General features: G+C 36.6%; 1 protein-coding gene across 50 annotated transcripts in view; it reads right to left on the reverse strand.

Moving 5' to 3' along the window:
• The window catches only part of ttn.1 (titin, tandem duplicate 1), a 140,941-nt gene that overhangs the window by 68,852 nt on the left and 57,615 nt on the right, over positions 1–14,474 (reverse strand). For all 50 annotated transcript variants that reach the window (XM_073913141.1, XM_073913139.1, XM_073913125.1 and 47 more), the window contains 33 exons: positions 13,779–13,902; positions 13,191–13,457; positions 13,007–13,104; positions 12,651–12,819; positions 12,311–12,577; positions 10,732–10,998; positions 10,336–10,614; positions 9,848–10,256; positions 9,642–9,766; positions 9,277–9,543; positions 8,923–9,192; positions 8,546–8,845; positions 7,694–7,996; positions 7,396–7,583; positions 7,186–7,300; positions 6,818–7,102; positions 6,583–6,734; positions 6,353–6,500; positions 5,184–5,361; positions 4,962–5,083; positions 4,587–4,874; positions 4,204–4,500; positions 3,930–4,116; positions 3,723–3,838; positions 3,343–3,642; positions 2,626–2,925; positions 2,441–2,546; positions 2,132–2,328; positions 1,714–2,019; positions 1,341–1,619; positions 946–1,245; positions 509–811; positions 31–408 (listed from right to left, as the gene is read on the reverse strand). In XM_073913141.1, the coding sequence (XP_073769242.1) occupies positions 31–408; positions 509–811; positions 946–1,245; positions 1,341–1,619; positions 1,714–2,019; positions 2,132–2,328; positions 2,441–2,546; positions 2,626–2,925; positions 3,343–3,642; positions 3,723–3,838; positions 3,930–4,116; positions 4,204–4,500; positions 4,587–4,874; positions 4,962–5,083; positions 5,184–5,361; positions 6,353–6,500; positions 6,583–6,734; positions 6,818–7,102; positions 7,186–7,300; positions 7,396–7,583; positions 7,694–7,996; positions 8,546–8,845; positions 8,923–9,192; positions 9,277–9,543; positions 9,642–9,766; positions 9,848–10,256; positions 10,336–10,614; positions 10,732–10,998; positions 12,311–12,577; positions 12,651–12,819; positions 13,007–13,104; positions 13,191–13,457; positions 13,779–13,902 (7,690 nt within the window). The remainder of the gene's footprint in view (positions 1–30; positions 409–508; positions 812–945; positions 1,246–1,340; positions 1,620–1,713; positions 2,020–2,131; positions 2,329–2,440; positions 2,547–2,625; positions 2,926–3,342; positions 3,643–3,722; positions 3,839–3,929; positions 4,117–4,203; positions 4,501–4,586; positions 4,875–4,961; positions 5,084–5,183; positions 5,362–6,352; positions 6,501–6,582; positions 6,735–6,817; positions 7,103–7,185; positions 7,301–7,395; positions 7,584–7,693; positions 7,997–8,545; positions 8,846–8,922; positions 9,193–9,276; positions 9,544–9,641; positions 9,767–9,847; positions 10,257–10,335; positions 10,615–10,731; positions 10,999–12,310; positions 12,578–12,650; positions 12,820–13,006; positions 13,105–13,190; positions 13,458–13,778; positions 13,903–14,474) is intronic.

Here is a 14,474-nt window from a genome sequence, read left to right on the forward strand (position 1 = left end):
AAATTCATAGTTGTTTCACAAGTCACTTACCAAGAACATTGACATCACAAGATGCTGTTGCAAAACCATGGGCATTCTCAACTCTAATAGTGAAATTTCCATGGTCAGTTCTGATGGCATCACGCACCATCAGTGCAGTCTCACCCTTTTTGGTTTGTTCATATGACAAGCGATCTACAAGTGGTGGATGGAATTCTTCTTCAGGTTCAGGTTGAACAGTCTTCTTTTTCTTCTTCACAATTTCTGGTTTCTTTTTAGCTGGTGGCTGCCTGACATTCTCATCATTTCTGAGCCATGTCACAGTTGGGTAGGGAGATCCAGATATGTAAGCATCCAATCTAATCTCTTCTCCCTTTTTGATACTAAGGCCAGATGCAATGCGTGCAAAGAGTGTTACTTGTGGTGGATCTAAAGCAGAGACACGAAACAAAATATATAATGTTTTACTTGACATAAGCAAAACAAAACATCTGCACACTCAAAATGGAACTCTAATTTTGTGACGTACCAACAGGATCAGCAGCCATAATCAGTGGTGTACTGCGAGATGGGTCACTTGCGCCAGCAATGTTTTCTGCACGGACACGGAACTGGTATTCTTTTCCTTCTGTCAAGCCAGTGACGGTATAGGAGAACCCTGGTACCAGATTTGGAACACACCTCTCAAATCGGTCACCATCTTTTTCAATCTTCTCAATAATGTACCCTGTGATTGGGCATCCACCATCATATGGTGGTGCCATCCAAGTAACTGTGATCGAATTTGAGGTCGGATTGAGTCCTGCAACCTCAATTGGTGGGTCTGGATGTTCTGTATTACAATAATAATAATAAAATATAGCTTATTCAAAATATAAAAGAAATAGTAAGACAATGTAATCATAGAGAATGTACAAAATACAACTGCACATAATTTATTAATAATAATTAAAAAATAATACTCACGTTTTTGTTCTTCTATTATGACAGGATTGCGAAGTTCTAGAAATTCACCACTGCCAATTTTATTAACAGCCTTCACTCTGAAGTGATATTCACTATTAAGCATAAGATCTTTGACCACAAAGCTTAAAACATTTTCTCCAGACATCACAGGCAAAAATGTCTTCTTCTGAGCTTCTCTACGCTCCAGAACATAGTGCAAGATTGGGCTACCACCATCATTCTCTGGAGGCTCCCAGGAGATCTTGCAAGAGTTCTTGGTGAGCTCACTGGGAGAGATGTCTTTACATTGTCCAGGCAGGCCTGTTAATGGAAAAAATAATGAGGCGCAGAGCTCAATTTTGAACTGTTCAAATGATAAGTGTGACTTCAGCTCATATAGTTACAAGGTCTCTTACCAATCACTGTTACACTGACAGTACCAGTTACTGAACCCAGACTATTCTCAAGTGTAACCGTGTACACTCCAGCATCTTCATGTTTGCACTTGAGAAGCTCAAGGTGAACACGATTAAGTTCACATGTTAATGTCAGCCTGTCTTCAGTCTTTAATTCAGTATCACCCTTTTTCCAGACCATTGATGGTTTTGGTATTGCTCTGTATGGGATTTTAATATCCATCTTCTCACCCTCAACAACTACAATGTCCTGGGTCGCAACATCAATGGTTGGTGCACCTTTAAAATATTTTTAAAAATAATAATGAATAAATACCAGTACCAGATCAGAGACAAAACATGTATGTACATATATTAATTGTATTGTCCTTACTATCTGGGTCTTTGGCAAAGACACCATCTGAAATTTCAGAGGGATCACTGACTCCAATAGCATTGATAGCACGAACTCTCAGAACATATTTTTTCTCAGGAATTATGCCTTCCTCAGCCTTAAACCTGAGCTCTTTAACAGGGCGAGGATTAATCCTCATCCACTTCTCAGTTTCAGCTTCAGACAGCTCAACATGGTAGCCTGTGATTGGACTTCCTCCATTCTTTTCTGGAGCTTTCCATGTAATGTTGATATGCTCTCTGCTGGCATCAACAATCTTGACTTCAAGTGGAGGAGAAGGTGGACCTAAACAAAAGCCATATTAATTAATCCAAATTTTGTGGTGCATATACAAATGTATCACAACTTGAGCAATATTATTATTTGTTGCATGTCGTGTGATTAACAATCAACATACTTATGGCATCCTCAATGGTCATAATAACAGTTGGTTCACTTGGGTGGCCGACTCCAGCTTCATTCTCAGCACGGACCTGGAACTGCACCTCAGTGCCTTCATCAACATCAGTCACCCTGTACTTGGATTCAGGGCCGGATGTCTTTCCAGACTTTACCCAACGTGTGCCTACCTTCTCCTTCTTCTCAATAACATACCTATGAAAAGAACAATTCATGAGTTTTTTTGTTTAACATTAAACACCACAAACTCTTCCTTTTATTTGCATTTAATAAAACTATTTCTCTACTACTTTAAATATATCCTTACTTTGTGATGGGTCTTCCACCATCACTGTTGGGTGGCTCCCATTTCAGATCAACATGTCTCTTGGACACTTCAACAACAGTCAAAGCATATGGTGGTCCAGGGGTTGCTAGAGAAAAAGATAATAATGAATGATTGTAATAAAACATATTATATATACACATTAAGAAGCATGTAGTTTAACTTACTGAAAGTATCCTTGGCCAAAACACTGTCCTCTAATTCACAGAACTCACTTATACCAACTGCATTCTCAGCAGCAACACGGAACACGTAAAGAGAGCCTTCACTTAGTGGAGTGACAGTATACTTGGTATCTTTCACAGTGGTGTCCACAGCCTGCCAGGTTCTGCGTCTAACGTCTCTTTTCTCAACAACATAGTTGGTGATTGGAGAGCCACCATCACTATCTGGTTCAGTCCACTTGAGGTCACAGTTGATTTTAGTTATGTTAACCACCTCAAGCCAGCGTGGAGGATTTGGAACATCTATTGGAATGAAAATAGCAAAAATAATAGAATTGTGTGCAGTTTAAATATATAAAAAAAGAGTTGTAAGTTGTATCAAAAATTTAAATTAAGATCGAATGTAATTACACTATATAAATCTAAGTATGTACTTTGACCACAGGCACTGAGTATACTGTCTAACTACTATTCTGGTCAATTTAGAACAAAGAAAAAACATATATATGCTTTAAAATATATGATGCACATAATTTTTTTATAAGCAGATGTATTTTAATTTATTTGAACAATAAATTAAATGTAGTCTGAATAAGATAAATATGCACCTAGATAAAAATGTCTAGATGTGCTCTTAATTAAATTATCTTTACATATAATTAGTTAACTATGACAATTCAATTTGGACATCACTTTTTAAAATGTTCTTTCAACACTCACAAAGTCTCTCTTTGCAGACAACCGGGTCACTTGGGTCACTAGGTTCACTCTCTCCAGCAACATTGATGGCCTTCACTCTAAAAGAATACTCCTGTTTCTCCATCAGACCCTTCAATGAATGCTCTGTTGTTGGCACATCCTCAGCTACACGGACCCATTCCTCAGTTCCAGTCTTTTGAAGCTCAATTATGTAGGACTCGATCTTGGCGCCACCATCGTGCTCAGGCCTAGTCCACTGCAGGTCTGCTGAAGTCTTCGCAATGTCCTTGACAAATGGTTTTCCAGGGGCCCAGGGTGGATCTAAACAACATTTCAGATTCATTGAGATAATGAAATGTAATTATAAAACAATAACAATAAATAATAAAGCCATAACATACCAATTGGATCCTTGATCAAAACTGGATCAGTCTCAACACTGGGCTTTCCTTGTCCTGCAAGATTCTCAGCTAAAACACGGAACTTGTACTTCTTCTTTGTAGGCAAACCTTTCACCCTGAAAAGGAAACATTATTTTAAGACTTTCTACTCTTTTTAATATTCCTTCATCATTTAATTGCATATACAATTTAATACAATTACTTTACCTGAATGTTGTGTCCTTAATTGGCAGTTTATTACTCTTGATCCACTTGTCAGTTTCAGGATCAAACCTCTCAACCCAGTAACCAGTGATGGGGCTTCCACCATCTTCATCGGGCTCATACCAAGTCAAAGTTACAGCATCTCTTGTGATATCAGAAGGCTGAACCCTGGTTGGTGCCCCAGGAGTATCTAAGCCAAGAAAAAAGATTAGTTATTAGTTTTGTTCCTAAAGGTATATAAATTGATTAATAATAATTTACTGAAGTGTACTCTTACCAAATGAATACTTTGCAACAATAGGCACATGCTCCGCTGGAGTACCAATGCCATACTGGTTTTCAGCTGAAACTCTGAAGACATATTCTTTCAAAGGCACCAGTTTGGTTGCTTTAAAAGCAGTTTGTTTGATAGTAGCAGACAGTTTCTGCCATTCCTCCTTATCTGTGGGCCTCATTTCTACAATGTAATTAGCAACTGGGGAGCCACCATCATCTCTGGGGGCATTCCAGGCCAGACAGCAGGATTCGTTGGTAATTTCAGAAATATCAAAAGCAGCTGGAGGACCAGGTTTGTCTGTAAGATAAGATATGAATTAAACTAACTGTAGAGGATTTGTTAGATTATGTTGAAATGACAGGTAATGTTAGGCAACGCCATACCAAGAATGTTGACGTCAACAGTTGCAGTAGCACGGCCACTAGTGTTGACTGCCTCAATAATGTAGGTGGCTGTGTCAGATCTGGTTGTATTTGCAATGGAAAGTGTGGAATGACCAGGTTTTGTGTCAATAGTAATTCTTTCTTCTGGTTTCAAAACAAGGTCTGCTTTTGTCCATTTCACTCTTGGCTCTGGTTTGCCAAGCACATCAGCAGGTAGGTCAATCTTAGTGCCAGCCCTGGCAGTTAAACCAGCCAGAAGTTTTGCATCTAACTGGATCTCTGGTGGCTCTGTAATATAACAAAAAAAATAAATACATCAGATAGTGTGAATGTACAGTATACTGTTATTGACTAATGTATTGATGGGTCACCAACCTTTAGGATCTACTGCAAGGATCTCATCTGTAGCCTTGCATGGTCGGCTGGCTCCCAGTCTATTTACTGCTCTCACACGGTAGGCATACCACTGACCTTCAATAAGACCAGTCACCTGGAACCTGAGATACATGTGTTTCAGATTATAATTAATAAATACAATTGCAGGTTTAGTTATCGTGTGTTCCACTATAAAAATGCACATGCAGAATCCACACTCACTTAAGCTCAGGTATGGGATCTCCACAGGCCTCCCATTTGTCAGTTCCACGCTGGCATTTATCAACAATGTAACCCTTTACAGCTGCACCACCATCATATCTGGGAGGTTCCCAGAGCAGGAAGATGCTCTTTGCTGATTTGTCCCTCCATTTTAGGAGCTCAGGAGGGTCAGGCACAGCTGTATTTCAAAAAATGTATTTAAAAACCATCATACTAATGGAATGACACCGTCAAGTAAGAATTATTAAAAGTGACATATACTGCACTGATTCAATAAGTTAAATTGTTCTCTGATGTATGCATAGAAGGTATGTGGCTTAGGTAAGTTTAAAATTTCTCCAGAAATGAATTATATGCTCTTTTCTCGCTTCAAAAAATGCCCCTAAAATCAGAAGGTCTTTATTGACCGTATTTGGATCAGTCATAAATATTAATGAGCTCAGCTCTGATACTGTTCTCAGTGCTTGCTCGCTCTCTCTCACACAGCATGAGATATTGTCTGAAATATTCATGGGCAAAATAATATCATTCTTCATTTGTCCAAAAACATTTTCAAAAAATTGAGTAGATGCCCTGTTAATTTTTTTTTTTTAATTTAGGTGGTGGAGAGGTGTATTTTAGCATGGAGTGAGGCATCTAATTTAAACCCCCAGACAGAATAACCTAAAATGAAATATCGGCTAAATTATAATTAAACTCAACCAAAGAGACAGGGAGAGATGTATTATGTTGTATTTAGAAGCTATAATGTAAATGTAAACACAGCCAAAAATAAATATCAACCTCTACATAAACAAATAATTTTTAATTAAATGTATTGCCTTCTTTCCCTTCTGAAAAATGACAGTAAGACCTGAGTGACAAGACACGTGCATTAAACACAATACTCAGCAGTCTATATGTGTTTGTTGGTGTGCATACTAATGATCCTATGTGCAATATATCAGTCTGTGTTTTGGCTGGTGATCTCCTGATGACACTGCTGCTCATCATGTCTGGATGTGACTTAAAGTACATTCTAATTAGCAGGACGTACCCTGTTACTCTACTGGGTTCTGATAGGCGTTTTGTCTACCAGGGTTTTGCACTTGTGGAATTTACATTAAACAAACAGTGTATATATGTATATATATATATATATATTGTGAGTAAAAATTTTGAAATCTTACTTGCAGGGGAGGACACATTCACAGGTTCATCAATGTATGCTGGCTCTCCTGGTCCACATTTATTGCAAGCAATAACACTGAACAGGTATTCCTTGCCCTCAATGACATCTGTGACAGTGTACTCAAGGTCCTGTACACCAGATATCACCTAAAGAACAGATGTTGTTAGAGCCTAGATGTTTTAATAAGTATACAAATACTGAGAAAAAAGGTTCTAAAGAACAGCTTACCTTGACCCATGTCTTGCGGGAGACCTCTCTTTTCTCAACATTGTACCCACTTACAGGGCTGCCTCCATCATGTTCTGGTGCTTCCCACATTAGATGCACATGATGTCTTGTCACCTCTGCGACTTTGAAGTCTTTGGGTGCACTTGGGCATGCTGAAAGTTGCAAAAATGGGATTGTACATTAATTATTGTGCAAAGACAATAATGAAATAGTAAAGATAGTTGGTATTGCATACCAATAACATTGACTTCAATCTCTCCAGATACAGATGTCACATCGTTTTCCAATTGTAGGGTGTATGTTCCTTTGTCTGGACGAACACTCGGAGCAACAACCAGTTCAGTGTATGTAGGCTTTGTGACCATGGAAACACGATCACCAGCAGTGAGCTCTTTGTCACCAAATGTCCACTTGGGTTTGGGTACGGGATATCCCGTAATAGGAACTTTGATGATAAGGGCATTGGGCACAATGACTTCCAAACCATTTTTGAATCCACTGAGATCAATGGTTGGACCAACTAAGGATGGAATAGAAAATACACAACACATTAATGCGTACACATGTTATTTTCAAACTTTGAGTCATTTTAAATTAGCTTACCATGAGGATCATCAGCCAGAAGTGGCCCAATTGCATCAGCTGGTTCAGACACACCAGCAGCATTTTCTGCACATACTCTGTAGTGATACTTCTGACCAAACTTCAGTCCAGAAACCTTAACACAGGTAAACAAACAACCCATTAGAAAACAGTCTATTCACAAACTAATACAATTACAAATTTAACACAAAATTTAACAAAAGGACTTACCCTATAATACAGGTCAGGGCAAAGTCTAGCATTACATCTTAGCCACTTGTCAGTGCCATCTTCACATTTCTCAATGATGTAACCTGTAATCATACTGCCCCCATTGCTGATGGGAGTTTCCCATGACAGCTGAACTGAGTCTCTGGTTTGATTTGTGTAATTGAAGTTCAGAGGTGGACTTGGTCTCTCTGTAATTGAAAATAAGAGTTTAAAATTTGCTGCTTTTTTGCCCAGGACATAAAATACATACACAACACTAAAAAAACACTAACATTAAAAAAACATAAACTCTACTAACCAATTGGATCCATAATCTTGACTGGATCTGTGGCAGCACTTGGCTGGCCAATTCCAGCTTTGTTCTCAGCTCTAACCCTGAAGATGTACTCCTTGTTTTCAACAACATCACTGAGTGTAGCTGTGAGATCCTCAGCTTTAACAACCATTGCAGGCTCCCATTTCACAGAGGTTCTGTCTCTGAGCTCAATTATGTAAGATGTGACCTCAGATCCTCCATCAAAAAGTGGTGGTTCCCAAGACACTGTGGCACCAAACCTATTGACAACTCCAACCATAAACTTCTGAGGTGCATCTGGCACATCTGTTTGAAGCAGAAAAATTTACAAAACATTTATGACAATGTGATCGGAAGTATGTAATATATGGAAACTGACTCAATTATAACAATTTATATAAATCATGTATTTTTGGAACACACTCAAGCTAAACTTTTTGAATGTGCAATGTTCCAGACACCAACACAGACACACACAGAAATAAAAAAAACAAAAAACTGCTGTCTGGCCATCTGAGTTTTGGGTTCAGAGATAAAGGTTATAATATTTTTTTGTAGTTTTTCTTTTCTGTTTTCATTTTACTTTTCTTTTTAGCGTTTTAATAATGTAGTTGCTAATTTCTATTTTATTTGTAGTTATTTTAGCTTTGGGTTTTATCATATCAATATAAAAGCATTGAGCTTTTTAATTCAAAGTGTTTATTTTATTTCGAGTAATAAAATGTACTTTAATTTAATAATTTAAGCTCAAGTTAACTTAATCCCTGATTGGCACATTGTTCATTGTTTGAATTTGGACCCAAAAATTAGATCTGCATCATATAGTATTTGATAAGTTTGATAAGATTATCTCACCAAATTTGTTCTTGGCTTGAACTGCCTCATCTGTTGTAACGGTCTCTCCATTTCCAACTCTATTGCGAGCACAGACACGGAAGAAATACATGTTGTCCCTGTGCAATCCACCAACACAGTACTCTGGAATGTCTGCACGGTCTGTGGCCATTGTCCAGGTCTTGCGCTTGACATCTCGTCTTTCAACTACATAAGCCAAGATCTTACTTCCACCATCACTTTCCGGTTCTTCCCAAGCGAGGCTGACCTCACCATCCGCAGTATCAACAACATGAAGGTTCTTCACAGGTCCCGGAACATCTACAAAACACATTTTTATTAGATATGCAGAAGACTTAAAACTGTCTATAAATCTGAAAGTATGATTTTCTACTCACCAATCACATCCAAATTAATAAAAGCCTCTCCAGTTCCATGCTTGTTCTTGATGACTATCTTGTAACGACCCTGGTCTGACTTCTTAGGTTCCTTTAGCCTATACTCTGTCCGTTCATTGGATGTATCAATGTTTTGCCCTGGTAGGCTTATGTCATCAAAAAACCATTCAGCCTCAGCACGAGGATAAGCATCATAGGGAACAGCCATGACAAAAGGTTTCCCGGCATCTGTTACAAGATTTTGATCTGTAGTCTTGATCTTTGGAATAGCTGTAATGAGAAGTATAAAACATTAGGATAGATATTTCACTTTCTATGAAAAGCATAATAGCGTTAGTGCATACTCTATGATACCTGCAAGCTCAAGCTTGGCTCTGGCATCTTTCTCCTTAGCAACTATTCTGTATTCTCCCTGATCACGAGGTCTGATCTCACAGACCTGCAGCCTGTGAACTTTGCCCTCACTGATCATCTGGTATTTGTCACCCTGGACAATGATCATGTTGTTCCTCATCCATTTGACCTCAACTCTGTCCTTATTTAATTCAGCTTCAAACACAATATCTGATCCTGGGGGCTCAAACACATCTGTAGGTGGCCTGACAATCTCAACTGGAATCTCTGTTGAAGAAAAAAGAAAGAGTAAGCATAAGCAAATCAAATAACTTGGCTATACTATTTGATTGTGGATACAGGTAACAGGTTGTGAGAAAAATTACCTTCAACAAAGAGACGTGCCCTTGACCTTTTGTCTTCCACTCCACAGGCATATTCACATTCATCGTCTGGTCTGCACTCCTTGACTACGAGCTTGCATTCTTTTCCATCTCTTTCCAAATGATATCTGGAAAAAGTGAGTATAAACTTTAGCAAATGTTTTCACATTATCACAAAGTAATAAAATTGATAAAAAGTTCAAATTCACCTTGGTCCTTCTCTGATTTCACGTCCGTTCCTGTACCATTTAACGTGAGCTTTTTCCTTAGACAATTTACAAGTGAATTCAGCATCCTCAAACTCAGTGATGGTTTGGTCTCTGAGCTGAGCGGCGAAGTCAGCGGGGGCTTCACTGATGATCAGTTCGGCTGTGGCCTTGTCAGTACCAGCAACTACAGTGTATTCACCTTCATCTGCAAGACTGCAGTCCTTAATGGTCAGAGTGTGCTTGTCCTTGTCCACACGATACAGAATGCGTTTGCTTAAAGTGATCTCTTGACCAGCCTTCATCCACTGAACTGTCACATTTGGTCTGTTCACTTTGCAAGTGAAAGTAATGGTTTTCTTTTCCTCTATTTCACAGTCCTCCAGTGGCTCAATGATCTTGAGGGCTTCCTCTGTGAAAGCAAAAAAAAGTATGCAGTATGTGTAGAATTAAACATTGTATAAAAAGGTAGACATATAACAATGACATACCATGTACGCTGATGTTAGCAGAACACTTGGCTTGCTCTCCGCGTTGGTTTGTCAGTGTGATGGTGTAACTGGCTTCATCTGATTTTTCTGCAGCTTTGATTCTCAGCGAGAACACAGTGTCTCTTTGAGCCATCACAAACTTGCTACTCTCAAACATTGTCTCATTGTTCTTCAGCCATTTGGCTTTAGCTCCCTCTGAGTTCACCTCGCAGTTGAGAACAATCTCTTGTCCTTCCTTTACTTGGGTATCCTTGAGGGGAGTGATAATCCTCAGTTTTTCTAAAGAGACAAGTAAAGATACACATTTTTAGGCAAATGCTTCAACAGAAACATTATAGAAAAATACAAAACAGAAAGAAAGACAGCAAACAAACAAAACAAAACAAAAAAACTTACCTATTACCAACAAGTTTGCTGAAGCCTTTACAGAGCCAATGTTGGCAGTGAACGCACCCTCATCTTTCAGCTCACAGTTTTTAATGATGAGGGCCCTCCTCTTGCCATCAACGACGATTTCATACTTATCATCAGTTGTAAGTTCTTTGTCTCCTTTAAACCATTTGACTTCATAGTTGTCTTTTGACACCGAGCAAACAAACTCAGCCTTTTCACCTTCAACGGTCTCTTGGTTTTGGGGTCTGGCAATGAATTCAGCTGCCAACTCTGAAAAAATTAGTTTTAAGTACATCAATAAATAATTCAATCATTGCTATGATTATTTAGTACATCATGATTTACATCACACACATTTATGAGTGAGCTTTGACTTTTTCCACAGTCATTTGAGATGGGTGTGGATTAAAAAATAAATAAATAAAAAATTTATAAAGATTGCAATAAAATGGCACTAGGATGCTAGACAATTCATACTACAATTCATTCTTTTTTTTTTTTTACTTTTCCAGCCATGAAAATAAATTTTACTTTGCAGTTGCAGAACTTTGGTTCTTTTTATTTTTACTTCCAAATAAAACAAAATTTAGGTTTTAAATATTGCTATGTGAAAAAAATAAAATAATGAATGTTATTTTAAAAGATTAATCTTACAAAATACATTCCATTATACTGGAAGCACATGGATGCTCCATCCATAGAATTGTGGAAAAAAGAAATATTGAACTGTATTGAACTGGAGAGACTAACATATATCATCATTGGCAAGCAGAACTTTGACTATCTTTGGGATCTATCTATCTATCTATCTATCTATCTATCTATCTATCTATCTATCTATCTATCTATCTATCTATCTATCTATCTATCTATCTATCATCTATCTATCTATCTATCTATCTATCTATCTATCTATCTATCTATCTATCTATCTATCTATCTATCATCTATCTATCTATCTATCTATCTATCTATCTATCTATCTATCTATCTATCTATCTATCTATCTATCTATCTATCTATCCATCCATCCATCCATCCATCCATATATATATATATATATATATATATATATATATATATATATATATATATATATATATATATATATATAACTTTATGTAGATTGTGTTTGCAAACATGCATTTTTATTTTTTACTGTATTATTGTTTCTATTTTGTCATTACTTTTCGATTTATTATTTATATTTATTTATTATTAGTTCATTTACTTATTTTATTTCTTCCTTTTTTGTTGTGTTATTTGAACAGTACAGTGTACAGTGCTCAGCATAATTGAGTACACCCCATTTTGAAAATGAATACTTCGATCCATTTCTCAGTGAATATAGGCAATGCATTTTGGTGGATTTAAACAAAACAGATTTCTTAAACAGATATATTTATCATAATACTATTTTAATCACCAATAATATTTAGAAATCGAAAGATAATACAATCAAAAATGTAAAAAAAAATGTAACTGTTACATGTATTTTGCTTCTTTTCATTTTACCTATTTTTTCAATATAAAAGCTTATAATTTTATTATAAAAGTGAATTTGAAAGAATCTAAGCTTTACCACTGATCTTTAGAGTTCCTGTTGTTTCCGAAGCAGGGAGCTTGCAATGGTACTCTCCAGCATCATCCATACGAAGGTCCTGTATGATGAGAATTCTCTTTTTTCCATCAGCAACATGTTCATATCGACCACCCTCAGGGATCTCCTGGTCACCTTTGTGCCATGTGACCTCTGCACTTGGTTTTGAGACCTCACAAACCATCTTAATGCTGTCAGTTTCTGTACCCTCAACATTGGCAAGGTTCTTTGTGAATCTAGCTTCCTCCTCTGCACAGTGAAAGAAACTGTCATTAATGCTTGACTTCAGCTTGGCTACTATAATAAATGAAACAAAACTCACCAACAACTGTCAGCATTCCAGAGGATTTGGATGTCCTTGCATCACATTCATATTCTGCTTCATCATCAAACACTGCCTTGCTAATGATGAGAATACGCTGTAATCCCTTGGCAATAATCTCATATTTTTTGCCTTTTCTGATTTCAGCGCCGTCTTTGAACCAGCGAACCTGTGCAACAAAAAATTAGGAATTCATCCTGTCTTTATCATGAGTTTGGGTTAGTGCTGTTGTTAAAATAAAAATAAATTTTGAAACTTCAAATTATATTGCTATGCTAATTATATAATTTACAATTAAAACAAATGCATTTGTTTCATTAGTCTTTTAAACTCCACACAGATTCTGTTGTAAATACCTTGGCACTTTCACGGGACACTTCGCATTCAAACTTAGCAGATTCCTTCTCCTTAACCTCAACATCATGAAGAGGCTTAGAGAATTCCACAAATGGAGCTAAAAATAGATGTACACATTTGTTACACAAATTCATTGTTTCACTCAAATGTTTACATGCCAGATTTTTTTTTCTGAAGACTTACGTTCAACATTTAGGAAAGCAGATGTCTTAAACTCCTTTGCATCACAGGTATATGTCTTGGAATCATCAAGGCTACAGTCTTTAATGATCAGTCTTCTTATGCGTCCCTCAGCCACCATCTCATGCTTCTTAGTTTTACGGATTTCCTGTCCATCTCTGAACCACTTCACGTCAGCCTTTTCCCTGGATAGTTCACACTCCAGAATGGCAGTGGCTTCCTCCTCAACAGTCTGGTCTTCCAAGGGCTTAGAAAACTCCACTGGTGGCTCTGTGATATGAAACATGATAAATGTTAAAAACCCACTGAGAATAAACTATTATTAACATCAAAGACTAAATTAACAATATATGATAAAATAACAATAATTACCAAGGCAACATTTTATAAAATAAATAAAACTTAAATGCAATTAAAATGTTCAAAATCTAAAGGCTAACAGAAAGGATAACACAATTTCTACAATTTAAAATTAAAACAAAAACAAACAATTCAATTAACAACTTATTCAAAATATTGCTAAAAATTTCTCTTAATTTTACTCACATAAAACAGATGTGTAAATATTTTTATTTATTTATTTAATCATACCATTGACGGTAAGTTTGGCCTGGGTCACAAAGTCTTTAGCAGTAAGTTTTACTTCCCCAGCCTCTGTCATTATGACATCTCTCAGGGTCAGGGAGTGCAGTCTTCCTTCAGCCCTGGTTACCACCTGCAAATAGCATAGTACTTTATTTAATTTTTTGTTTGCTCCTTTACTGGTTGCTTCATCGAAATGATCTTTTTACTGTTTTACTACAAAAGCAAATTACTATTAAGCAACTGGTATGTGTATGTATATATATATAGATAGAATAGAAGTGAGAATTATTAGCCACACTGTTTATTTTTTCCCCAATTTCTGATTAATGGAGATTTTTTTCAACACATTTCTAAACATTTAGTTTTAATAACTCATTTCTAACAACTGATTTATTTTATCTTTGCCATGATGACAGTAAATAATATTTGGCAAGATATTTTTCAAGACACTTTTATACAGCTTAAAGTGACATTTAAAGGCTTAACTAGGTTAATTAGGATAACTAGGCAGGTTATGGTAATTAGGCAAGTTATTGTATAACAATGGTTTATTCTGTAGACTATCAGAAAAAAATTTAAAAATTAGCTTAAAGAGGCTGATAATTTAAAAAAATAAATAATTTTAATAATTAAAAACAGCTTTTTTCTAACCAAAATAAAACAAATAAGACTTTCTTTATAGGAAAAAATATTATCAGATAT

This window comes from Danio rerio, chromosome 9 (genome assembly GCF_049306965.1).
Source record: "Danio rerio strain Tuebingen ecotype United States chromosome 9, GRCz12tu, whole genome shotgun sequence".
NCBI classification, from domain to species: Eukaryota; Metazoa; Chordata; class Actinopteri; order Cypriniformes; family Danionidae; genus Danio; species Danio rerio.